The 26,405-nt window shown below is 44.3% G+C and overlaps 1 protein-coding gene across 1 annotated transcript in view; it reads right to left on the reverse strand.

The window, feature by feature from the left end:
* Positions 1–15,623: 15,623 nt before the first annotated feature.
* The window catches only part of LOC121569111 (protein shisa-9B-like), a 40,525-nt gene continuing 29,743 nt past the window's right edge, over positions 15,624–26,405 (reverse strand). Inside the window, exons 3-4 of the mRNA XM_041879753.2 lie at positions 25,461–25,619; positions 15,624–16,109 (exon numbers count right to left, since the gene is read on the reverse strand). Of these exons, the coding sequence (XP_041735687.1) occupies positions 15,703–16,109; positions 25,461–25,619 (566 nt within the window). The 3' untranslated portion in view covers positions 15,624–15,702. The remainder of the gene's footprint in view (positions 16,110–25,460; positions 25,620–26,405) is intronic.

Here is a 26,405-nt window from a genome sequence, read left to right on the forward strand (position 1 = left end):
ATGACAGTGCGACCCATACAATGGTAAGTACTGTCTGAAAGTCCGAATCACGCTAAAACAGGTAAAGGCTACTGATGTGGGTTTGTGGTATATTGGATTTGACCGCAAATGTTGTGAAGATCCATTAGTGGCTTTCCGGGTAGAGATCAACCAAGCGGATGTTACAGTCCCGACCAGTGAAATATCTCCTTCAACTGAGGTGAGTGAGACTGGGGCCGTGGTGAAGATAGTGCAAACTATAGACCTGAAGGAAGTAGTAGAAGTGGAAACTGGGTATAGGGATCCAAACCTATGGTTGGAATGGATACAGTATACGGTAAGAACTATGTCCCAAGAGGACTGTTATGCCTATGGGACAGCTAAACCTAGATTAACCACTACTCCGTTCCCCTTGACGGGCCTTAACTCTCCGTCAGGTTTATCTTGCATAGGTAAATTGTTCAAGTCACCTGGGAATGTGGTGAAGGAGTCTTGTATTAACTTGCACTATCTGTATCCCCCGGTAACGAAGTCCCCCCGACCTAGATTACCTCCGTTTGAAGTCTCAGGGGAATCTTATTATTGTTTTTCTAGGATTGACAAGATAGGATATGGGGTAGGGCATCTTAGCTCCTGCTCCCACACTGAGAATGTCACAACTAAAGAGACCATGACCAATCTCTCCTCTTTGTTGCAGCCAGAGGATTTTAGGAACCAAAATCAGGCCCGTGCTGACATCTGGTGGTTGTGTGGTGGTAACAGACTATGGCCTAACCTACATGCGAATTGGACCGGAACCTGTGCGTTGGCCCAGCTGGTAATGCCTTTCACTCTCATCAAACGATCCAACATGTCAGAAACTGGTGGGTTGTCACGTAGAAGGCGAGACCTCCTCCCAGGATCCTTTGATGAGATGATGTATATCGATGGGATAGGAGTACCTCGAGGGGTTCCAGAAGAATTCAAAGCTACGAATCAGATTGCAGCTGGTTTTGAATCAAGTATTTTCTGGTGGTCAACAATTAATAAGAATGTGGATTGGATAAACTACATCTACTATAACCAACAGAGGTTTATTAACCACACTCATGATGCAATAAAGGGATTGGCTGAGCAGACATTGGCAACTAGCTTAATGGCATGGCAGAATAGAATAGCTTTAGATATGCTTTTGGCTGAACGGGGCGGGGTTTGTGTTTTGTTTGGATCTATGTGCTGTACTTTCATGCCCAATAATACAGCACCTGACGGGTCAGTGACCAAGGCTCTCCAGGGACTCACCACGCTGGCAAACGAACTGGATGAGAACTCTGGCATTGACAACTCACTAACTGATTGGTTTGATAACATGTTTGTAAAATGGAAACAGATTGTGGCAACAGTGGTGGGGGCAGTTCTGGTGGGAATGTTCAGTTTGGTGTTATGTGGATGCTGCTTAATCCCGTGTGTGCGAGGTCTTGTGTTAAGGTCTTTGGAAAAGGCAGTATCCCTGCAGATGGTGAGGTGTGGACCTGTTCCAAACTCAGATCGATGGAATGATGACCTATATCCTCCTGCTTTGGTGAATGATGCGGAAGATTCCAAACCTGAGGAACATCAATTGAATGAGACTATTTTTAATGTCTAGTGTATTATATTTTTAATGAAGATCGTAACGAAAATCCTAACCAGAAGTGTTATGATTGGAAGAGAAAAAATTGATAGTATGTCAGACAACTGTGTGAAATGTGTTGGAATCATAAAACTGTAAACTAGTAGTGTGTGTGCGTAGGACAAAGTTAAGATTAGGACATTGTGTTACTGTTTAGCAATATGAGTAGGAGGTAGGCCAGACAATGAAGGGGAAGGAGAACTGTCTACAGACAACTTGTGATAACTAATAACAGGAAGTAGGCCCCCCCACCCAAGGAGGAAGAAAACCATTAGGCTTGGAGGAGATTAGGGAACATGTTGCAGAATATGACAATGATTTTTATGTGTACAATGGGAAAATACAGCCCGCCTAAAGCGGGGTGGGATTATTTTACTGATGACGTGTGTGTATAAAAATGAATGTGCACCCAATCAAGGGGAGAACGTTCTCATGAATAAAACCTGATGATTGTATGCTGGGCGACTTGGTCTGATTATTAGAGATTTAAAACCTCTGGGATACAGACTGAGTATTACGTTCATTTTTGAAACATTGAGATAGAATTTCTCGTGACAGCTTGGTCCTTCGAGCCGGATATCAATATCCGTCTTCTGTCGTTCCGGGGGACACCGAAAACCGTGCACGGGCGGATGATACATCCGTATAGACAAAGACCTGCCCTCTGAGATTGGGGGATCAATACAGGCCGGTGACAATCTGGAAACAACAGAAACGGTGACGATATCCAACCAAATTGAGTCCCAGCTACAAGAATAAGGTCAGTAGTCTTTATTCATGGGTTTTGGGGAAAATTATCTGAACTTGCAATAACTGTTGTAATTCTTGTAAAGGACAGAGAATGATTACCAAAATCCTCGCGGAAGTCTTGCCATCGTGTTTTTAGACGCTTATCTAGAGAAAACCCAATGCGCCAGTATTCTAGATAAGTATAAAATACGAGTGGTATAGCAAAGGGGGGAGGGGGGAGGGGGGGGAGAAATAGACTCCAGGTAGAGAGGCAATTACCAAACATAAACTAGCCTTGTGTTGAGACCATCAAGGATTGTCAAAAGTATACAAGAAGGGAGTAAACTTTAGCGTTTTTAGACGTTTATCTAGAGAAAACCCCGCGCCAGTATTCTAGATAAATAGAAAACGGGGGTGAAACTTCAAGGGAGGAGAGTGTGATAGTGAGACGGTCTGGGATCATCAATAAATATCAAGTAAACGGAATTTAAAATAGTATGTGTGAGAAATAGAATATTATAAGTCATAAACAACTGTAGATTAGCAGTAACTCTATCCGTTTCATGAAACTGTAGCCGTAATTTGTCTAAGTACAAACTCCAAGTCATGAAACTGGAGCCGTAATTTGTCTATGTACAAACTCCAAGTCATGAAATTGGAGCCGTAATTTGTCTAAGTACAAACTCCAAGTTACCGATAGTGTTAACCAATAATCTTGTGTGAGACTTAATATTTGCTCAAAAGTCACATCTAAGAATAAATCCCAAAGACAGGGACAAAAATAGGTTGTGTGAGAAAGTAAGTAATTATAATTGACTATTCTGAGGAAGAAACATATAAGAAATTAATTAAAGATCTAATAAATTATTAAAAGAAAAATTGTAAAATAATTTAATACCTAACAATTCAGTTAGAGTGATAAAATAATTATTGGAGAGTTATGGTTTTGAGGGACGTCTGGACGCAGACAAACTCGAATCCATGGTAAAACAGATGCACAAGGTGTGTAAAGGCAGAGCAGAGAGAGAGCGAGTGGAAGGGTTAGATACGGCCAGGGTGTGGCTCTCGGAGTCTCGAAAGAGAGAGGAGGGTGAGAGAAAGAAAAAGGAAGTTAAAGAGAAAGAAGCAGAAAGTCAGAAAGAGAAGGCTAAGAAAGTCATTAGAGTACTAGGGTACAATAGGGGGGTCAAGGGACCGAAGGGTGGAAGACCCAGGTCCCTGAGGAGACTTGAACCCCCCAACAAAAGTCCAGTGGGGATTCAGAGCTGAGCTCAGGAGGGAGTCAGTATGAGTCAGGAGATGAGGGAGTAGGAGGGGGCCGGCACCCAATGATAGCCTTACCCAATTCATTGGCAGGGGCTGAGGGATCCCCGGCAACCTTAGATGTATACAGGGCATGGACCCAGAGAGATGTGGTCCGAGCCGTAGAAGGGGTGGTACACCCGAAAACAGGAATAGAGGGATTCAAGAGAGATATGGAAGGGCTCACTGCAAGGTTTAAGTTAAACACGGGGGAATTGGAAAGGGCAGTGAGACAGATAGTGGTAGGAAAGGATTGGGCAGCTGTGAAGGGAGACTGGACCCCAGGAAGGGGGGACAGAGTTATTTTACAGTGGGCCGTAGACGGAGAGAATCGGGATAAACTTAATCAACTATGTAACAATCTCAGAGATTACTACATGCTGATTTTTCTAAAGCAAACAGGTAGCAGATGGGCCGTATCATCAACAATTAAAAATAGCCTTTTTAAGCGGAATGAGGCCTGAAATTTCTCAAACCATTAAAAAGACCTTGGTGGGTTGGGGAGTGACATCGCTAGCTGAGGTTAAACGATATGCAATCCATCATGAGCAGAATAACAGACAGGACAGAGCCAAGAAAGAGCAGAAAGGAGCAGAGGACCTAATGGCCACTCTTGGGGAAATAGCGGGTAAAGGTAGAAACACAGGGAAAAGTGAAGGCTACAGCGGGGGAAGTAAGTTCATTTTTGAAACATTGAGATAGAAATTCTCGTGACAATATTCCATAAATAATCAGCCGTTTCCAGCTACAATAGCCATTTACAACATTAACAATGTCTACACTGTATTTCTGATCAATTTGATGTTTTTTTATGGACAAAAAAATTGCTTTTCTTTCAAAAACAAGGACATTTATAAGTGACCCCAAACTTTTGAACGGTAGTGTATATCAACTCATACACCCTGTGCCATGGAATCGGTACATCACAAATCTCTTCCCAGCTATTTTGCAATCTGTATGGCACAGATGTCAACCTCCTGGTCCTCAAATTAAACTGGTATACTTTCCTATTTATGCTATTTGTTCCTCTGCCAGTTTTGATCCTTTATATTGGGCAGACAGACCAGTTTCCTACCTCCTCCAGCTGCCACCTGCCTCCTCCATTTTTGGGGTAATGCTGTAATCAATTGGTTGTAATCTTGGATTGAGCAGACATTCCCATACAATTCTGATAGGTCCATGAAGGACATAACTTTACCATTCCAATTTACAATATCATTTAAAAACAAAATATACAAAATACCCCTTTCAAACATATTTTCCATAAATACAGGTATTTTATCAACCAACACATTTGAGTTCAACCATAACATTTGTTGTAATATATTTTCTGGGGGATGAAATTGAAATTGTAACCAGCTCTGCAATGCTTGTTTGAAAAAGAGAGATACTTTGAACAAGGTTTCATTTATTTTCTGCACAAAGGCAAAAATGCAAAAGGGATGAGCTTTTCTTAGTAATCTACTTGAGAACCATTTTGGGTTCAAGTAAAACTTTTGTATAAGTGAAGCTTTTAGAGAGAGGTTTGGTGCTTTGATATTTAATCATCTCAGTCCACCCAGTTCATATTCATTATATAGATAGGCACACTTTATATTTTCTGGTTTAGCATCCCAGATAAAGCGAAATATGTTTTGCTCATATGATTTGAAAAACGAGGAGTGTGTTTTTTAAAGATATACACGTAATATGGTTATCTAGATTTTCAATGAGACGTTGCATGGATCTAGCTTGCGGACTTAATATAAAGCTTGAGTCATCGGCATACATGGACACCTTTGTTTTTAAGCCTTGGATTCCTAATCCTCTAATGTTGATATTTGATCTGATTTAATAGCTAGCATTTCGATGGCCATAACAAATAGATATGGTGACAGTGGATACCCCTTGTTTAACTCCTCTTGACAGTTCAAAACTCTCTGAGAAGTAGCCTCTATTTACTATTTTACACCTGGGGTTGCTATACATTACTTTAACCCATTGAATAAGAGACTCACCGAAATGGATTTATATATAAAATCCAGACTTACTTTATCAAATACCTTTTCAAAATCCGCTATGAATGCCAGGCCTGGCTTCTTAGATGTTTCATGTTGTTCTATTCTGTCTGTTTCCTAGTCGTGTTGTAAAGTTTTGACTAACTTAAGAGCAATCAGATCAGAACCAGAATATCGGTTGGATCCAGTGTATACGGTAACTTCCATTCTTTTGGATAGACTTTCTGTTACTAACAATAACTTTTGGAACTTTCCCAACTAAATGTACAAGAGTATAGTTACTCATCCAATGTGTGGCTGAGAGGGAAAAAGCCTTGTCAATAATGCATGCGTACTGACATTTCATGAAGGTAGGATGATCAAAGAAGACTGGCATCCACCAGGATGTGCGCTTGTTTAACGGAAGGTCAGCAAATCAAAGCCTTGATGATCTTCGGTAGGAAACCAATTCCATTGATCCTGAGGTGCAGTCAAGTGCACCTACACATACAATAAGCATTTTGAAGTCACTCAGGTTCAAATTCAAGCACCTGCTGTCAGAGCATCAGCTTGTGAACACATTGTCCAAGGTGAACAAAGCAGATACAGTGGGGAGAACAAGTATTTGATACACTGCCGATTTTGCAGGTTTTCCTACTTACAAAGCATGTAGAGGTCTGTAATTTTTATCATAGGTACACTTCAACTGTGAGAGACGGAATCTAAAACAAAAATCCAGAAAATCACATTGTATGATTTTTAAGTAATTCATTTGCATTTTATTGCATGACATAAGTATTTGATCACCTACCAACCAGTAAGAATTCGGCTCTCACAGACCTTTTAGTTTTTCTTTAAGAAGCCCTCCTGTTCTCCACTCATTACCTTTATTAACTGCACCTGTTTGAACTCGGTTACCTGTATAAAAGACACCTGTCCACACACTCAATCAAACAGACTCCAACCTCTCCACAATGGCCAAGACCAGAGAGCTGTGTAAGGACATCAGGGATAAAATTGTAGACCTGCACAAGGCTGGGATGGGCTACAGGACAATAGGCAAGCAGCTTGGTGAGAAGGCAACAACTGTTGGTGCAATTATTAGAAAATGGAAGAAGTTCAAGATGACGGTCAATCACCCTCGGTCTGGGGATCCATGCAAGATCTCACCTCGTGGGGCATCAATGATCATGAGGAAGGCTCTATTGTAGCCGGCCGTGACCGGGAGACCAATGGGGTGGCGCACAATTGGCCCAGCGTCGTCTAGGGTAGGGGAGGGAATGGCCGGCAGGGATGTAGCTCAGTTGGTAGAGCATGGCATTTGCAACGCCAGGGTTGTGGGTTCGATTCCCACGGGGGTATGAAAAATAAAAAATTTATGTAAGTCGCTCTGGATAAGAGCGTCTGCTAAATGACATAAATGTAAATGAAGGTGAGGGATCAGCCCAGAACTACACGGCAGGACCTGGTCAGTGACCTGAAGAGAGCTGGGACCACAGTCTCAAAGAAAACCATTAGTAACAAACTACGCCGTCATGGATTAAAATCCTGCAGTGCACGCAAGGTCCCCCTGCTCAAGCCAGCGCATGTCCAGGCCCGTCTGAAGTTTGCCAATGACCATCTGGATGATCCAGAGGAGGAATGGGAGAAGGTCATGTGGTCTGATGAGACAAAAATAGAGCTTTTTGGTCTAAACTCCACTCGCCGTGTTTGGAGGAAGAAGAAGGATGAGTACAACCCCAAGAACACCATCCCAACCGTGAAGCATGGAGGTGGAAACATCATTCTTTGGGGATGCTTTTCTGCAAAGGGGACAGGACGACTGCACCGTATTGAGGGGGAGGATGGATGGGGCCATGTATCGCGAGATCTTGGCCAACAACCTCCCCTTCCCTCAGTAAGAGCATTGAAGATGGGTCGTGGCTGGGTCTTCCAGCATGACAACGACCCGAAACACACAGCCAGGGCAACTAAGGAGTGGCTCCGTAAGAAGCATCTCAAGGTCCTGGAGTGGCCTAGCCAGTCTCCAGACCTGAACCCAATAGAACATCTTTGGAGGGAGCTGAAAGTCCATATTGCCCAGCGACAGCCCCGAAACCTGAAGGATCTGGAGAAGGTCTGTATGGAGGAGTGGGCCACAATCCCTGCTGCAGTGTGTGCAAAACTGGTCAAGACCTACAGGAAACGTATGATCTCTGTAATTGCAAACAAAGGTTTCTGTACCAAATATTAAGTTCTGCTTTTCTGATGTATCAAATACTTATGTCATGCAATAAAATGCAAATTCATTACTTAAAAATCATACAATGTGATTTTCTGGATTTTTAGATTCCATCTCTCACAGTTGAAGTGTACCTATGATAAAAATGACAGACCTCTACATGCTTTGTAAGTAGGAAAACCTGCAAAATCGGCAGTGTATCAAATACTCGTTCTCCCCACTGTATAACTACAACCGCTGCCTCATGCTGACAGACAGACGGCTCACACTCCAATGTTCACCAAGTCCAAAGCACAGTGAATCCTCAGTGTACATGATTGGACAGAACTAGCTTGCCAGGGGGATCACGCTCTCGATCTGAAAGCAACTCTTAGATGTCTCCCTGTAACCTGACCTACACTCTCCCTCAGAATCCCTGTTTGTTCCTCTCAGATACATCTTCCATTTTACTCAATTAGTCTGGATTTAGCTCTAATTGTGCAACTGCAGAAAATATTGGTTTAAAAATAGATGGATGATAATGTGGTTTTCAGAAGGGAGGAATCTGCCAATTTTAGTCAATTTCAGGAAATCCACTTCCAAGCAGCCTTTTTCTGTAAATCATCCAGATCCACAGATGAAATTGCTTCTCATTTCAGGGATTAGAATGTTCCAATCAAATTAAATCTCCAAAGGCCCTGTGTGTGAGTGAGACAATAGAAATTATATAGTTTCAAAATGGATCCCCATTAGAGTTCTTCATGGGTCCACCCGAACCCGAATACCCAAGACCCGACCAGGGACCTGGAACCCGTGCGGGTCCGGGTCGAGTCCTGTTTGATTGTCATCGGAACTCAGGTCTATAGTTGATAGACCCGAGTGGACCCAAATGGATCCGACCAAGGCTCTGCATAGCCTATAGCATATTTAATTTATGCTAATAAGGTGAATTTATTGATTTATAGAAGGCCTAGCCAACATATAAAGACCTATTCATTCTCCAGAAGAGCTACTTGGCTGCTAGACATTTTCTTTCGGGTCTGGTCTAGGGTAAAGGCCGGGTCTAGGGCTGGTTTTCATTAGGTCCATTCGGGTTCGGGACTGATTGTTCTCGGGTCCGTTTGGGTGTGGATCCCTCTTTTTGTGTGTGTGTGTGGGCGGGGGTGTCCTTTCGGACCGGGTCTGATTATCCTCGGGTCCGTTCGGGTTCAGGTCCAACTTCTTGGACCCGAGAAGACCTCTACTCCCCAACCACACAGTCCATCCCCAAGGAGGTGTCACACACATTAGTCTGCATGTTTACTCTGCTGCTATTCAACAACATCCTATCTCAGTCATCTATATTATAGCACACATCGCAAACAGGGATTTGATTTTGAAGTCTGTAATCTTAAAACGACTCATGATGGAGAATGAGTTGCAGTGTAGCATCCACTTGGACTTTCCCTCTGCGGGCTGGGCAAGTTCTCCTGGGCACTATTTGTACTTTTTGCCATAAATGTTGGAAAGTGGAGTACATTTATTTTCTTTGACAGCCTACTGGGAGAGCAAAACCTAGACCGTTAGCAGTTCTGAATTACATTGGCCTATTTAAATGAACTTTCTGTTGAATCCATCAGCACTTGGGTGCTTTGTTTGAACAGTTCTCTGTCAAAAATAGTGAGTGGCCCACTTCCTCTCACCGAAAGGTTGTCCTTTTATTAGACTGGTCGTTCTGATCTGGAATGTTGCTTAGGCCTATATACAGTACATTCAAGCATACACACACACACACACACACACGTTTGTTCTGGGTCACTATATTATTTCAAGGCTAGAAGATGAAATACAATGCTCCTTATGGAAAGCCTGGGTGTCAGCATCAGAACAGAAGCGGTACATTCTAATACAGTAACTCCTGCTTCAGTGTGGCCTTAATTACTAGAACATTAACTATAGTAACGAGGCCAAGCCCACAGCAGGTGAGACAATGGCAGTTGGAAGGTTGTCTGGTGTCGTGTCATTGTCATTGTCATTAAAGAGGGTAAGTTTAAAAATGATAACAGGCTGTCACACTGTTGATATACAATGTCTTACTGGGTTTCTAGGTAAATACTCAAGTGTCCTGCAAAATGAAACGAAAATAGCATTGCTTTAGGACAAAAATATCCTTTACCTATTGCAAACCATATTTGCGGAGAGAGACACACAGTTCTGTTTCATTTGCTTAGCTTTTGAGCAAGGTGGTTCTTTGAATGTAGTTTATTGATAAATCAGTTTTACATAATAAGAACCAATGACACAGCCTCAGTATCCTTTATTACCCTTAACACCTCTTAGAGAATTACACTTAGAACCATACAGTGGCATTAGAATGACGTTTATCAGCTGCAGACATTTGAAATAAAAGGGATGACAAACAAATGCGCCAAACTCTAAAATTGAGCATACATGTATGGACATGAGTCATGGATGCCAAAGTAGTTCTGTGAACAGTGAAGTTTCATTGCGACATGATTAATCAGATGAGCAGTCTGGATTAGTCTGAGTTGGGACTCTGTTGGCAGCATCTGTGGTCTTGCTGAGACCAGATAATGGTTCTTGAGCAGATGTCCTTGTTTCATAAGCACAGATAGCAAAAAAATGTATTCCAGATGGTCTCGGAACACAACCACTCATAGCATTAGAATGACTGTGCAACCACTTGCTAGTCTAAGCAAAAGCCTCTTCCAACATATGGGAGTTAAAGGGATATTTCAGCCAAATTATGAAATTTCATATTTTTTTCCTTACTTTGAAAGCAGGACAAGGAGGGACTGCAATCGAATCCATGCTATGGGTTCTAATAGTTACTGGGAGTCCTGTCCTGCACAATGGCATCCCATTAAAGACATGGAAGGATTTCCTTTGACTAATTGTCTCATCATGCCGTCCAGGTGCCGACTACTCAAGTCTGAAGTTCTCTTGCACTAGTCAGTCACACTCGGCTCCAGCAGTTTAAACGACTATATCATGACATCCACAGGCTCAATGTCTGCAGGGATCCTACAGTTTTAGCCAATGGTAATGACTCAATCAGGGGAGTTAACTCTGTACAACTGTTTTGGAAATCATCAGTTAAACGTCTCAAAATGTTGCTCACTATCCTCGAAAAAGTTAAAAAGTCAGAACTTTACCCAAAATAACTTTATTGTAAAAAGTCTAATTTAATCTGATTAGCTAGATAAAGTTGGTTAAAATCAGTAGAAAAAAAGAATTATCTGTATCTAAACTTACCCCACTCAATGGCCAATTTGAAGATTGAAAAGAATGAAGCTGAGTGTCCCAATAGTACCTCTAAAGTACCTGTAAAGACCTCCTGTTTGAGCAAACCTTTTCTGTGGCCCTGACACCCTAGCCTTGCTGCTGATGGATGGTGTCGAAGGAGAACAATCTCCATAGAAAGGTCAGCAGAGTTCTGTGTTAATAAAACGTCCAGGGACAGATTGGACTTTAATGAAGAGCCATCCCAACATGAAGAGAAAGGCAGGGCTCTTCTGCTGATAGATGAGCTAACAGGGCTGCTAAATGATCACGCTAGACAGCCAGGTTAACTCTCATTACAGGGAGCAAGACGGGGCATGGGGACGACTGGGGTTTTATTAGCTAAGCTGACTGCATGGGAACACAATCAGTCTACACTGAATGGCTGCTAGCGGATCCTGTTCAAAGGAATCTCTGCAAGTTTACGATGATCTATGCCGCCTACTGCATGTTCACTAGAAACGTTAACTGGATGTGTGACCGATTGGGTTCGAACCCGGGTCTGCTTTGTGCCGCGTGACACAAGTGTTAGCCCTCAAAGTTAAATCATAGTAAGATCAAGAGCAATGCAACATTCAAATAATGCAACCATGGACATACTGTACCTCACCACAAAAATCTTGAGAAGAAACAGATTTATTGTAAATATGATTTTAGATGTGTACAATACAATGGGAGTTTCCTCTTCTCAACTTGTACACACATATATGACAAGTAATATTTCATTTTGTTAGAATACAAAATCAGTTGTGCTTCACAAATAACATGATCCACTGACAGCATGACGAAAGAGCACCATCGTCTTCCCACTCCTAAAGGTTGGAACCAAGACCACTGGCTGCATCATGAATGCAATTCAGCCTCAGCCAGGAGCACAGTTTAGTTCAATCAGGGTTAGGTAGAGAATGTTTTTATTTAGATTGAGAAATTAGCAAAGTTTGGAGATAAATAGTTACACAATTTCAAAGGACATGATTTAGAATCAATGGCATTGTGTTATTACTTTACAGTATGCCATAGGTAGCATGGTGACCAGTCAACTGGAATGTTAATCTACACATGTAGTGTGCATGTCTTATGCTATATCAGTGGAAGCTATTTTAGTGAGGGAGTTACATTTTACATTTACGTCATTTAGCAGACGCTCTTATCCAGAGCGACTTACAGTTAGTGAATACATTTTTCATACTGGCCCCCCTTGGGAATCGAACCCACAACCCTGGCGTTGCAAGCACCATGCTCTACCAACTGAGCTACAGGAGTTACACTTCACTACTACACGTATAAGTGTTAGGTTCACTCCATGACTAAAATTGTGACAAAATAGCTCATTCAATGCACTGTGGACGCATACAGTACAATAGGTGCACTCTATCTACAATCAATGGAGCTGTTGACCTTTGCACACGTTTTAACACTGAGAAACCAGATACATTTTCTGGTTATTATAGTTAAAAATGAACTCTTGTTGGATATGATATTGTTATTGAGAGGGTCCTTTGAAGTGGAACAGTGATTTCATTTCATGCTATACAGTATAATATTATGCATCAATCTGTTCATAGACCACTCAGTATTTGGACAATTAAATCAGGTGCACATTTCATTTGGACACAAGGCACAGACTTATTCTATGGCCCTACCAAAACATCACCTTAACTATGTACTGTACAGCCATACTAAATATGTCTCTAGATTTTTGACCTAAAGAATCAGCCCTTTTGCAGTCAATGCAAATCAGCAGTACTTTTCCTTACCAATTTCATTGTTGGACGTTGTTTTGTATAGACAAATGTAATACACAAATATACCTTGTATTCAATTTTTTGCATCACATCATTGGCATTCTGAAGTATTCTGTCTTATTGGTGCAAATGTTGAGCTGACGTGTTGCATATATGCCAAAAACAGCATACATGACTAGTCTAGAAAATTCAACATACAAGTGGATTGTGTGATGAAACAACGATACAACGTGTTGCAGTTTGTGTGACTGTGAGTTACGTCATGCAATAGCAAAATAAAGATTGTGAGATTGTGCCTTCCTTGTTAGCATATAGCAATCTACAGTATTGGTGCATTACGTTTCACTGACAACGTGATCACACACTCAACACATATAGTTGTGTGCCTGACTATACAATACATATCTGGTTAAAATGTGGTTAAAAATACAAGCACTTATTGTATAGTAGGCCTTAGCGAATCGGTACTGATGATTGTTCCCTTAGTCTAATCTGAAAATGTCCACTTGTGGTTTTTCATACTGTACCAAAAACAATTTAAAAATACTTTTTGTCCACCTCTTATACGAAAACATTATATTGTTGTAATGCTTTCTAAAGTTCTAAAAGTAGGGAATGTGACTCACGGCTATTCTTACCAGACTTCATGTGGTGAGTGAGAGAATGAACGACAAGCTACTGTCACTCCTCCAGCCATTAGAGCCACTTTGTCACCGGCAGACAGACTAATGGACAGTGGAAAGCCATGGAAAGTTGAGAGGCATGATTAAGACATGCGGACAAAGTGTGGGCTGCTCTTGAATCGCAACACATTGCAAATTGCATCAGAAGCCCTTTATTTAAAAAGGTTTTTTTGGTAAGTGTGGCATGCTAATGCACTGTGCTGCTCATGTGAGCTCCCAAGAATGGAGTGTTGGGAGAAAAATGTCCTATTTTCATCTGATTATGCACAACTAGCCCAATGGAAAAGACAGGCACATCTTGGGGGATGTGCAGGGCATTGACCTGTGTGTTTGTACATGGGTACTCTCAGACGTTTTAGTAGGCTACTCCAGCTATTCAAAATGAACACATTTTATTTTTATATGTGTATATCTTATAAAGTTGATGCAACTGTAGAATAAAAAAAATAATTTCAAAAACATAGGAAAATGAAAAAACATCAATAATTAGTACATCATGTATTGCAATTTCTCTTTTACAAATAGTTAAAGTTTGATTTGTGCATGCAATGACATCAACTCATGGTGATTTCAGAGGATCATCTCTGTCTTAATCCAGGGCTTGATCTCATACTAAATTAAATCAATCCACTCTATTTACCAAGGCTTTACCTTTTATGGCTGTTTCAGGAACATCCACAACCCTTTACCAACTCTCTGGGTAGCCGTAAAGGAGCCCTCAGTAGTTTTCTAGTGCCACAACAGTCTGAGCTGGGGGCCTGGCTGTTGGACATGCTCTAGGCCATGGAAAGATTTGCTAGTATTGATGGAGGTGGGTAAGAAACGGGCACCCCTGCACAACATGAATCCCATACTAATCAATTTGGGAATGAGCATAAATATATAGGCAATATATTCACTCATTTATTGGCAGTGACATTACATGTATGGGAAGGATACAATTCCTTCTGTGTTTTCTCTATCATTGTTCTAAGGTACCAAGGTAAACACACACACACAATGTATTGTCGAATGGAAACAGAAATAAAGTATGTTAAATGGTAGATGTAACACACCATTTTCAACTGACAGCTGTGGACATGTTTGCAAGATGAAGACATTTAATTCAATTCCACACCTTATGCGAGGGTTTATAAGACGAGCTCTTTGATTTGAACAGTATTTCATAGTTTTCTCAGAGAAAGGCACAGCCCTAACGTCAGAGAGAGCTGAGCAGGGTGTGTATGAGGTGGTGGCTACAAAACTGGTTTGGTGCAGTCTCATCCACCTCATGCTCGGTGGGCTCTGAATGAGTCTACAGTATACTGTCCATATCTGAAATTGTCACTGTTTCCCTATAGATGTAATCATGATTCCGAGCTCAAGGTTCCGAGCATGAGCATTACCAACAAGTTCCCCCACAGTATATACACTACACAACATCTGAGGAAATGTCAATCAATGTTGAGGAGAACAATGTATCTCTTTACTAACGGCTCCTCTGCGTCTAGATCTAAACCTACTGGCTTATCCGATGTGGATTCAGTGGAAACTATATGAGATGATACACATTTTCAGGCCCTTTGAGATCTCAGTTAATACTGACAATAGGAAAAGTATATTGCCACTGGGCTTTTGTACAGTTCCAGTCTCTTCCACCACTGCATGGCTCCAGGCTCACCCTGGCTAATCCGTCCATCAGAGGTCCATCATTGCTATGCTCTGCTCATTGATGTTATTAGTCTGACTTGCAGTATATGATTAGTTTGTATTAGTTGCAATATAATCATCAATACAGTGATGACCCAAACCTTGGAGGTTTGGAGTATGTTGTTGTGGTCACTCTCCCCCCACTGGCAGGAGTCCCACACATGCCCGTCTCATGCACAGTCAGTCAGCCACACATTAGTAGACACACAGGACCCCTAGAGAGGGGCACTCAATCCAGGACCACTGTCCTACTTCAGCCTCTACAGCAACCTTCTGACCAACTCTCTCTCTCTCTCTCTCTCTCTCTCTCTTCTCTTCCCCTCCCTCTCTCTCTCTCTCTCTCTCTCTCTCTCTCTCTCTCTCTCTCTCTCTCTCTCTCTCTCTCTCTCTCTCTCTCTCTCTCTCTCTCTCTCTCTCTCTCTCAGCTGGGGTTATAGTGGTTATGGTGGTTGGGTGGGCTCTCAGATCAGACAGTCACTTCTGTCTTGCTGTTGCTGACAAAGTAGGCCTGCGGGGGCATGTAGTGCTGGCTGCGTGAGGTGCTGTGCATCTCGTTCACCTGCTCTATGGTGCAGTGTTTCTTAGTGCCGTGGCTCTGCCGGCGGCCCACCGTCTCTGTGCCGTCCCAGTTCTTCTGGATCCCTGGGTTGGCGAGGGTGTTGGAGCCATAGGCCAGGGTATGGGAGCTGCTGTGGCCCTTGGTGCTTTTGGACTTGTGTCCGTTCTGCTTTAGGGAAGGCTGTAAGGGAGGGCTGTAGGGGTTGCTGGGCTCCTGCTCCATGCGATGCATCGGGTGCATAGGGAGACTGCCCTTGGCTGCCATCTCCACCATGTGCCGCCGGTTGGTGTAGAAGTTGTCATTAACCTTCTCCGCTGGAAACAGACATACACAAGAGCAAAAAAAACATCAATGAAAAAATATTGGAATGACAGCCATTTTGTTAATGTCATGCACAGGCGATAGCAAATGTTCCGGTCTTTGCTTTGGTGAGATTTATTTAGATTGGTTGAGATGTTGAAGTATTTGAGGATTTTGGTCTGTTTACGAATCTATCTTTATCTAAATGCAATATTAATGCCATATTAATCCTAAACTGGGGTAGATTACACATTTTCATGTGGAGTGAGGAACAGTTGAGAAAATGGTTGCTAAAGGTTTTTTTAAGGATACTGAGGTGCAAATAGTTGATGAATAATTCATTTTGCCTGAGCCGTGTTGAATGTAGTTGATATGTACTGTATATCATCATGCCAGTCGAATATACTATATTTTCCAAACATTTCCATTATAATTTGAAAACATGCAGGCTTTAGCTAATAGTAAACAACCCCCTCCAGATTGGTTGGGGAGTTTGCTCTTTTCAAAGCTGGCTGTGTGCACAGTTGTATTGTAAAATGCAAATGATTATGTCCCTGAGCCTTCTGGAATGTTTACGTGATTTCTATAGTATATTTTATGCTATGTGTTTAATATATCCTTTAACTATCGGACATAATTTGCCCATAACAGCCACTAACATTGTTACATGGTGTCATTTGATATGTCCAATCTGGTGCAGACCTGGTCTGAAAACAATATCCCATCACTAATTGTGGAGCAACACCATACTCTACAGCGTTAGTCATTTCCCTGTGTGACATTTCAGACATTCTAATTGAATGTCCTGCAGGTGACCTTTAATCTGTTTTGATACCCCGGCGGGCGGAGGGAGAGGCAGACGGCCTCAGCCTCAATGTTCTGGATCGGACACCGCCACATTAGAACGAGACTCGTCTCAAACGAGGGAGGAGCAGTGCAGAGCTCCCTCTGAACAATGTGCTTTCAGAGCATACACATCAAGGGCCCACAGATTAATACACATCAGAGAATCAGAGAGGAGGGAGGGGACCACAGTGGTTCACATAGACTCAACCCAAACAGTTTAGTAAGTTTCCCCACGGGCACTCATTCCTCTGTTCTCCCTCCCATCCCCTAGTGACCGGGCAGCTCTCGTTAGATACGTTTCCTCCCAGTCTTTATATCCCCTAATGATCCGTCTGCCGCTTGACGCTTTTTCACTAGATTAGCAGCAGTCAGAGAAGTTTCAGTTGATTGTCTATGATGTCACAGAGAGAATCTGGTGAATGTTCCACATGCCAATCCACATCATCCTCTGTTTGATTGTACCTCTGCAACGCTGACAGCTCCCATCTCGTCCAGCCCCATTTATGGCCAGGGGCTTTGAAGATCCTTTAATTGAATCGGGCAGAATCAATAAAAAGACCTCTGTTTAATTTGGGTGATAAATGCTATCACACATGTCTCCATCACTTCTTTTAATTCCCCATCAGAAGCAGAGCTGGTTTCTGATGCCGTCTCTCTGGTTTATTAATCCGAGCGTTTATCAGCTCCGCTAGCTTACTCGCCTGTTTCTCTTATTGGTCTATGGAGAAAACAACTGACTGTTTGAGGGTCAATCAGTGTAAAAAACCCTTAGAGATAAAGTCAACATGCTCAGATGTTGCTTTCCTGTGTGTCTTGGTTCTTGATAAGTCTAATGAATCATTCCCTTTTTCTAAATTTGAGAGGCATTAGTTCAGCACCATGGTATTTTGCTTCAAATGGAGAGGCAAAGATAACAGGGAAAGTCTCTGACATACAGTGGGGAAAAAAAGTATTTAGTCAGCCACCAATTGTGCAAGTTCTCCCACTTAAAAAGATGAGAGAGGCCTGTAATTTTCATCATAGGTACACGTCAACTAAGACAGACAAATTGAGAAAAATAAATCTTTAATGAATTTATTTGCAAATTATGGTGGAAAATAAGTATTTGGTCACCTACAAACAAGCAAGATTTCTTGCTCTCACAGACCTGTAACTTCTTCTTTAAGAGGCTCCTCTGTCCTCCACTCGTTACCTGTATTAATGGCACCTGTTTGAACTTGTTATCAGTATAAAAGACACCTGTCCACAACCTCAAACAGTCACACTCCAAACTCCACTATGGCCAAGACCAACGAGCTGTCAAAGGACACCAGAAACAAAATTGTAGACCTGCACCAGGCTGGGAAGACTGAATCTGCTATAGGTAAGCAGTTTGGTTTGAAGAAATCAACTGTGGGAGCAATTATTAGGAAATGGAAGACATACAAGACCACTGATAATCTCCCTCGATCTGGGGCTCCACGCAAGATCTCACCCCGTGGGGTCAAAATGATCACAAGAACGGTGAGCAAAAATCCCAGAACCACACGGGGGGACCTAGTGAATGACCTGCAGAGAGCTGGGACCAAAGTAACAAAGCCTACCATCAGTAACACACTACGCCGCCAGGGACTCAAATCCTGCAGTGCAGACGTGTCCCCCTGCTTAAGCCAGTACATGTCCAGGCCCGTCTGAAGTTTGCTAGAGTGCATTTGGATGACCCAGAAGAGGATTGGGAGAATGTCATATGGTCAGATGAAACCAAAATATAACTTTTTGGTAAAAACTCAACTCGCCGTGTTTGGAGGACAAAGAATGCTGAGTTGCATCCAAAGAACACCATACCTACTGTGAAGCATGGGGGTGGAAACATCATGCTTTGCGGCTGTTTTTCCGCAAAGGGACCAGGACGACTGATCCGTGTAAAGGAAAGAATGAATGGGGCCATGTATCGTGAGATTTTGAGTGAAAACCTCCTTCCATCAGCAAGGGCATTGAAGATGAAACGTGGCTGGGTCTTTCAGCATGACAATGATCCCAAACACACCGCCCGGGCAACGAAGGAGTGGCTTCGTAAGAAGCATTTCAAGGTCCTGGAGTGGCCTAGCCAGTCTCCAGATCTCAACCCCATAGAAAATCTTTGGAGGGAGTTGAAAGTCCGTGTTTCCCAGCGACAGCCCCAAAACATCACTGCTCTAGAGGAGATCTGCATGGAGGAATGGGCCAAAATTGTTACGGTTTCGGCCGAGGCTGCTCCTCCTCCTTGCTCAGGCAGGCTTCGGCGGTCGTCGTCCCCGGAGTACTAGCTGCCACCGTTGTATGTTTCGATGTTCGTTTGTTTTTGTCTAGTTGTTGTACACCTGTTCCCTGTTAGTGTGATTATGTACCCTTTATATGTTCCATTAGTTTGTCATGTGTTGTGTGTAATTGTTTTCACCTGTCGTTTGGTGCAGTGCTGTTTGCCAGTCACTCATTTTGTACCGTCGCACTGTTGTTTTGTGCGCAGTCGGTTTTGGAGTGTTTTACGCACTGTGGCGTATTGTTCGCCTCCGGGTTGGTTAGACCCGTTTTGTTATTTTGGTTTATGCAAGTAAAGTCTGGTTTGACTTAGCTCCTGTGTCCTGCATTTGATTCACACCACATCCGCATCAGAGTTCGTGACAGAATTACACACCTTAAGATGGAATCAGCAGGAGCAACAGCAGCACCTGAGTCGCTGGAGGAGCACATCCGCGGCCAGGATGACCAGATCCGACAACTGGGGACCGCTCTGCAGGACGTCATCAACACCCTGCACTGATGGGAGTCCAGAGGGGTACCCACACCCCCACCTACCTTACCACCACCATCGGGCGGTCCGCCCGTCCCAGGCCCGGAACCCAGTGGGATTCGGCTCTCGCTCCCGAGGGCGTATGACGGCACAGCTGCCGGGTGTCAGGGGTTCCTCCTGCAGGTGGAGCTCTTCCTGGCCACTGTACACCCGGTGCCCTCGGGACACGAGAGCGTTTCCGCCTCATCTCCCTGTCTCACGGGCAAGGCGTTGGAATGGGCCAACGCCGAGTGGAGGAGGATAGACGCCACCACCATCTCCTATGCGGAGTTCTCCCGTCGCTTCAAGGCCGTGTTCGACCATCCACCTGAGGGCAAAGCGGCGGGGGAGCGTCTATACTACCTCCGACAGGGGAGGAGGAGCGCACAGGCGTTCGCACTGGAGTTCCGGACTCTAGCGGCAGATGCAGGGTGGAATGAACGGGCCCTCATCGATCATTTTCGATGTAGCCTACAGGAGGACGTTCAGCGTGAGTTGGCCTGCAGGGACACCAATTTCACCTTCGACCAGATGGTCGACATGTCCATCCGTCTGGACACCCTGCTGGCCACCCGTGGACGTCCCAGTGGGGTCCGTCCATTCCATCCTCCAGCACCTCCGAGCCGAGCCCTATGGAGCTCGGGGTGCTGGCGCTAGAGAGAGGAGGAGAAGGAGCCCGAGAGGGGGCTGTCCCCTGCACCATATGCGGCAGTGGAGGGCACACTGCGGCCAGGTGCTGGGGAGGGTCTCCAGGAGGAGGGGACAACAGGCCACGCACTGGGGAGCATTCCCAGGTGAGTAGACGCCCCACTTACCCAGAGCTCTCTGTTGTGCACTTTTGTATACCTGTTAGTTTTCCACAGGTTGCACCTAATTCCCAGCTTAAGGCGCTAGTAGATTCAGGCGCAGCTGGGAATTTTGTTGATCGGAAGTTTTGTTTAGATTTAGGGATTCCCCTCCTGCCTGTTGACGATCCTTTTCCCGTTCATGCTTTAGATAGCCGCCCGTTGGGGTCGGGGTTGATTAGGAAGTCACAGCACCACTTAGGATGTGTAAGCAGGGGGTCATGAGGAGACTATTCAGCTATATCTGATCGACTCCCCTGCGACTCCGGTGGTGCTGGGAATTCCCTGGTTAAGTACCCATAACCCTGCCATTTCGTGGCAACAGAGAGCTCTCAAGGAGTGGTCTGCTCAGTGTGAGGGGCGATGTCTGGGTGTTTCCGTGGGGGCGACCTCGGTGGAAAGTCCAAACCAAGTGCCCGCATTGCACATTCCACCTGAATATGGGGATTTGGCACTTGTGTTCAGTAAAGCGAGGGCAACGCAGCTGCCTCCTCACAGACAGGGGGATTGTGCGATAGACCTCCAGGCAGGAGCAGCGCTCCCACGGAGCCACGTGTATCCCTTGTCTCAAGAGGAGAGAAAGGCTATGGAGACTTACATAGCCGAATCCTTGAGACAGGGATACATACGGCCCTCCACTTCCCCTGCGTCCTCGAGCTTCTTTTTTGTGAAGAAAAAAGATGGAGGGTTGCGCCCGTGCATTGATTACCGTGGTATCAATCAGATTACTGTGAAGTACAGTTATCCACTCCCTCTGATTGCGACCATGACGGAGTCATTGCACGGAGCGCGGTTTTTCACAAAACTGGATCTCAGGAGCGCGTATAACTTCGGTGCGCATTAGGGAGGGCGACGAATGGAAAACAGCATTTAGTACAACTTCGGGTCATTACGAGTATCTCGTCATGCCATACGGGTTGATGAATGCTCCGTCAGTCTTCCAATCCTTCGTGGATGAGATCTTCCGGGATATGCAGGGGCAAGGGGTGGTCGTGTACATTGATGACATTCTAGTGTACTCTTCTACCCGAGCCGAGCATGTAGCCCTGGTGCGTCGTGTATTGAGGAGGCTGTTGGAGCACGACCTGTATGTCAAGGCAGAGAAATGTCTGTTTTTTCAGGAGTCAGTCTCCTTTTTGGGTTATCGGTTGTCCGCGTCAGGGGTGAAGATGGAGGTGGACCGTGTGTCAGCCGTGCGTAATTGGCAAACCCCAACCACTGTTAAAGAGGTGCAGCAGTTCTTGGGCTTTATGAATTACTACCGGAGGTTTATCCGGGGTTTTGGACAGGTGGCAGCTCCCATAACGTCCCTTCTGAAGGGTGGTCCGGTGTGCCTGCAGTGGTCAGCTGAGGCGGACAGGGCTTTGGGGAAACTGAAGGACCTGTTTACTTCGGGCCCGGTGCTGGCGCATCCGGATCCCGCCTTACCCTTTCAGGTTGAGGTGGACGCATCTGAGGCCGGTATAGGGGCCGTTCTCTCTCAACAGTCCGGCACGCCACCTAAACTCCGCCCCTGTGCTTTCTACTCTAAAAAGCTCAGCCCGGCGGAGCGAAATTATGACGTCGGGGATAGGGAGCTGTTAGCTGTGGTACAGGCCCTTAAGGTGTGGAGGCATTGGCTTGAGGGGGCTCAACACCCTTTCCTCATTTTGACTGACCATCGGAACCTGGAGTACCACCCGGAGAGCAATGGGCAGGTAGAACGAGTGAACCAGGACGTGGGTAGGTTTCTGAGGTCGTATTGCCAGGACCGGCCGGAGGAGTGGGCTAGGTACATTCCCTGGGCAGAGATGGCCCAAAACTCTCTCCGCCACTCCTCCACCAACCTAACCCCTTTCCAATGTGTGTTAGGGTACCAGCCTGTTCTGGCACCATGGCAGCAGAGCCAGATCGAGGCCCCTGCGGTGGATGAGTGGGTGAGGCGCTCGGAGGAGACGTGGAACGTTGCACACGTCCATCTGCAGCGGGCCATCCGTCGACACAAGGCGAGCGCCGATCTCCACCGCAGTGAGGGGCCGGTGTACGCACCTGGAGATCGAGTCTGGCTCTCGACCAGAAACCTGCCCCTCCGCCTGCCCTGCCGGAAGCTGGGTTGGCGGTTTGTGGGGCCTTTTAAAGTCCTGAGAAGATTGAACGAGGTGTGTTATAGGTTAAAACTGCCTATTGAGTATAAGAATATTAAACACTCATTCCATGTGTCTCTTCTCAGGCCGGTGGTAGCTGGTCCACTACAGGAAGGTGAGATAGGAGACTCCACCCCCACTGGACATCGAGGGGGCTCCGGCGTACACCGTTCGGTCCATCTTGGACTCGAGACGTCGGATGGGGGGTCTCCAGTATCTCGTGGAGTGGGAGGGGTACGGCCCGGAGGAACGGTGCTGGGTGCCGCGGAGGGACATCCTAGACCCGTCTCTCCTGTCGGAGTTCCACCAGGGGGCACCCCCGCGCCCGGCTCGGCGTCCTCCTGGTCGTCCCCCGAGGCCGGGTTGGCGCACGGCTGGAGCCGCGCGTCAAGGGGAGGTACTGTCACGGTTTCGGCCGAGGCTGCTCCTCCTCCTTGCTCGGGGCAGGCTTCGGCGGTCGTCGTCCCCAGAGTACTAGCTGCCACCGTTGTATGTTTCGATGTTCGTTTGGTTTTGTCTAGTTGTTGTACACCTGTTCCCTGTTAGTGTGATTATGTACCCTTTATATGTTCCATTAGTTTGTCATGTGTTGTGTGTAATTGTTTTCACCTGTCGTTTGGTGCAGTGCTGTTTGCCAGTCGCTCATTTTGTACCGTCGCACTGTTGTTTTGTGCGCAGTCGGTTTTGGAGTGTTTTACGCACTGTGGCGTATTGTTCGCCTCCGGGTTGGTTAGACCCGTTTTGTTATTTTGGTTTATGCAAGTAAAGTCTGGTTTGACTTAGCTCCTGTGTCCTTCATTTGATTCACACCACATCCGCATCAGAGTTCGCGACAAAAATACCAGCAACAGTGTGTGAAAACCTTGTGAAGACTTACAGAAAACATTTGACCTGTGTCATTGCCAACAAAGGGTATATAACAAAGTATTGAGAAACTTTTGTTATTGACCAAATACTTATTTTCCACCATAATTTGCAAATAAATTCATAAAAAATCCTACAATGTGATTTTCTGGATTTTCTTTTCTCATTTTGTCTGTCATAGTTGACGTGTACCTATGATGAAAATTACAGGCCTCTCTCATCTTTTTAAGTGGGAGAACTTGCACAATTGGTGGCTGACTAAATACTTTTTTTCCCCACTGTAACTACATGACGAGGAAATCAACAATATCCCCTGGCACATGACAGCCATACATAAGTTAGAATCCCAATCTAATTCACTGTCTATGGCATACACACAATACTGAAATTGCAGAGATCTTCATGTAGACTTGTATCCTAAATTAATGCATCAAAGAGAAGGCTGCTTGCAGAATTGTCATGTTCAACTCAATTATAATTACAGCTTTTTGGGGAATGGCATGAGAAATTATTAGCCTAGTGTTTACAGCCAGAAGAGCGGCAGGCAGATCCAAACTGTCTACAGACCACTCCCTGATGGGGCTCCCGCTCCTTTATAAGTTAGCCAGTTCCGATTGTGAACGTCTGTGAGAAATCCAATACTGTGACCTTACAAAATCACTGGGGGGACAGCGGGAGAGAGGAATTGAGTGCTAGATTTTGGTTTATCATTTCCCAAACCGTGGATTTAGCCCTCAGGGAATTTAGAGGTGAGGTATAAGACACATTGAAGTAAATAGTGCCTTTCCCTGGTTCAACGGGTCGGTCAAGCTGTGATGTTTACTTTATTATATGTGCCCTCTCAAAATGTTATAGAAGAATCGATTTTCCAATATAATGTTGAAGGATAATTGACGAGATTTCATGATCCTAATATTGGTTCTGTGGTCAATAAGAGCTGACTCTCAGTGTATACCTTTACTAGTTGATTTAGGTAACAGTGACTGACCAACATTTCACAAGATTCTTAATTTATGATTTGCAGCAGCACAACTATAGGTGATATAGAACACCCCTGTCTTTGAGGGTTTTCATGGGCGCCTAAGAGCAACAAAGGCAAAACAATGGATAGCCTTGAGACTTTAAAGGTTTTGAAAGACAAATCAATGACAGTAATTTTCCTAAAAGCTAGGCTATTTCCTCCCTTTCTGAAAGGCACAATTCTACATCTGTTATCCTGTCTAATTTGAAATAAACAATTTACACGGTGCAAACACTTTTGTTGAGAGCCTCTCTTTCTTTGAGCTTTTTCTTCAAACAGAAAGTGTCACATAAACATAGTGTCTCTCAGTAAGCAACCATACAGCATGCTAGGATGGAGACAGAGACCAGGCTAACTGATAATTACAGCAGGCAGCAGAACATATCTACACTAGCTGCTTGGTGTTTTTGCTCATCATTCGAGATCTCCATTGTGTTAATTAGCCAACATTTAATCGTGTCATTTGAGTGTGATTACATGGAAGTTCGACACTTCAGAGGCGTATGCTCATTTGCAATCTCGGCTGATATTCCAATCCTCACGTCCTCTTTTATGAGAAGAGATGCCTTCAATTTAACAGATGGCCAAATAAATACCATTCCCATTCATTTCAGTGGAATTGTTTCCCTTTCTCACATGGTATAGGTATGAATGACTGACGTTGATATTGCATGGCATGTATACTGTACTGTGAAATATATGCATTTAATTAGATTTGAAATGATGATTAAATTATATATTACCCCTTTTGATTAGCTGATTAAATCTGATTACGGTAGCTATTTTCATTATGAAGTTAATCAGAGAAGTAGCCCAGCGCTTATTCCCATATTCCCATATCCGCAGATCTTAGAATGAGCAATAAGTGTGTCTCTTACCCACAGCCTTGAGGGAGGCATACTTATTGAGCTCTTTCCCAGGTTGCTGTTGCTCATAGGGGCTAGTGATCTGTCCCAGGGAAGGGTAGGGGTGGGGAGGAGACCCTAAGCCTGGCATTAGTGATGATCCTGGACCCACACTGTTCATCTGGTTAGCCTCTGTAGGGTAAGAGAGAGAGAGAGAAAGATGGCAGAGAGAGAGGTGTCATTCTGGCAGAAAAATATTGATGTTCCATTTGAGGGATTGAGATTATGGGCCCATATAAATGCTACAATGAATGTGCAAGTTAGCGAATTCGATCGTGCACTGTTGTATTGTTTTCCCACTTAAGTGAGGCAATATTTTTGACCTTTTACTGCAATGGGCTAAATCAGGGTCACACAGTGTTTCTTGGTAGTCTTAAACATATCTACTTTGAAACAAAAGTACTGTATACATCTCACACACATGGTTATGGGCTTAAAAAAAAGAAGACACTTGTACCATGTCAGATATAGAGTTGAAATGTACAGTGGGGAAAAAAAGTATTTAGTCAGCCACCAATTGTGCAAGTACTCCCACTTAAAAAGATGAGAGAGGCCTGTAATTTTCATCATAGGTACACGTCAACTACGACAGACAAATTGAGAAAAAAAATTCCAGAAAATCACATTGTAGGATTTTTAATGAATTTATTTGCAAATTATGGTGGAAAATAAGTATTTGGTCACCTACAAACAAGCAAGATTTATGGCTCTCACAGACCTGTAACTTCTTATTTAAGAGGCTCCTCTGTCCTCCACTCGTTACCTGTATTAATGGCATCTGTTTGAACTTGTTATCAGTATAAAATACACCTGTCCACAACCTCAAACAGTCACACTCCAAACTCCACTATGGCCAAGACCAAAGAGCTGTCAAAGGACACCAGAAACAAAATTGTAGACCTGCACCAGGCTGGGAAG

This window comes from Coregonus clupeaformis, chromosome 7, assembly GCF_020615455.1.
Source record: "Coregonus clupeaformis isolate EN_2021a chromosome 7, ASM2061545v1, whole genome shotgun sequence".
Lineage (NCBI taxonomy): Eukaryota > Metazoa > Chordata > Actinopteri > Salmoniformes > Salmonidae > Coregonus > Coregonus clupeaformis.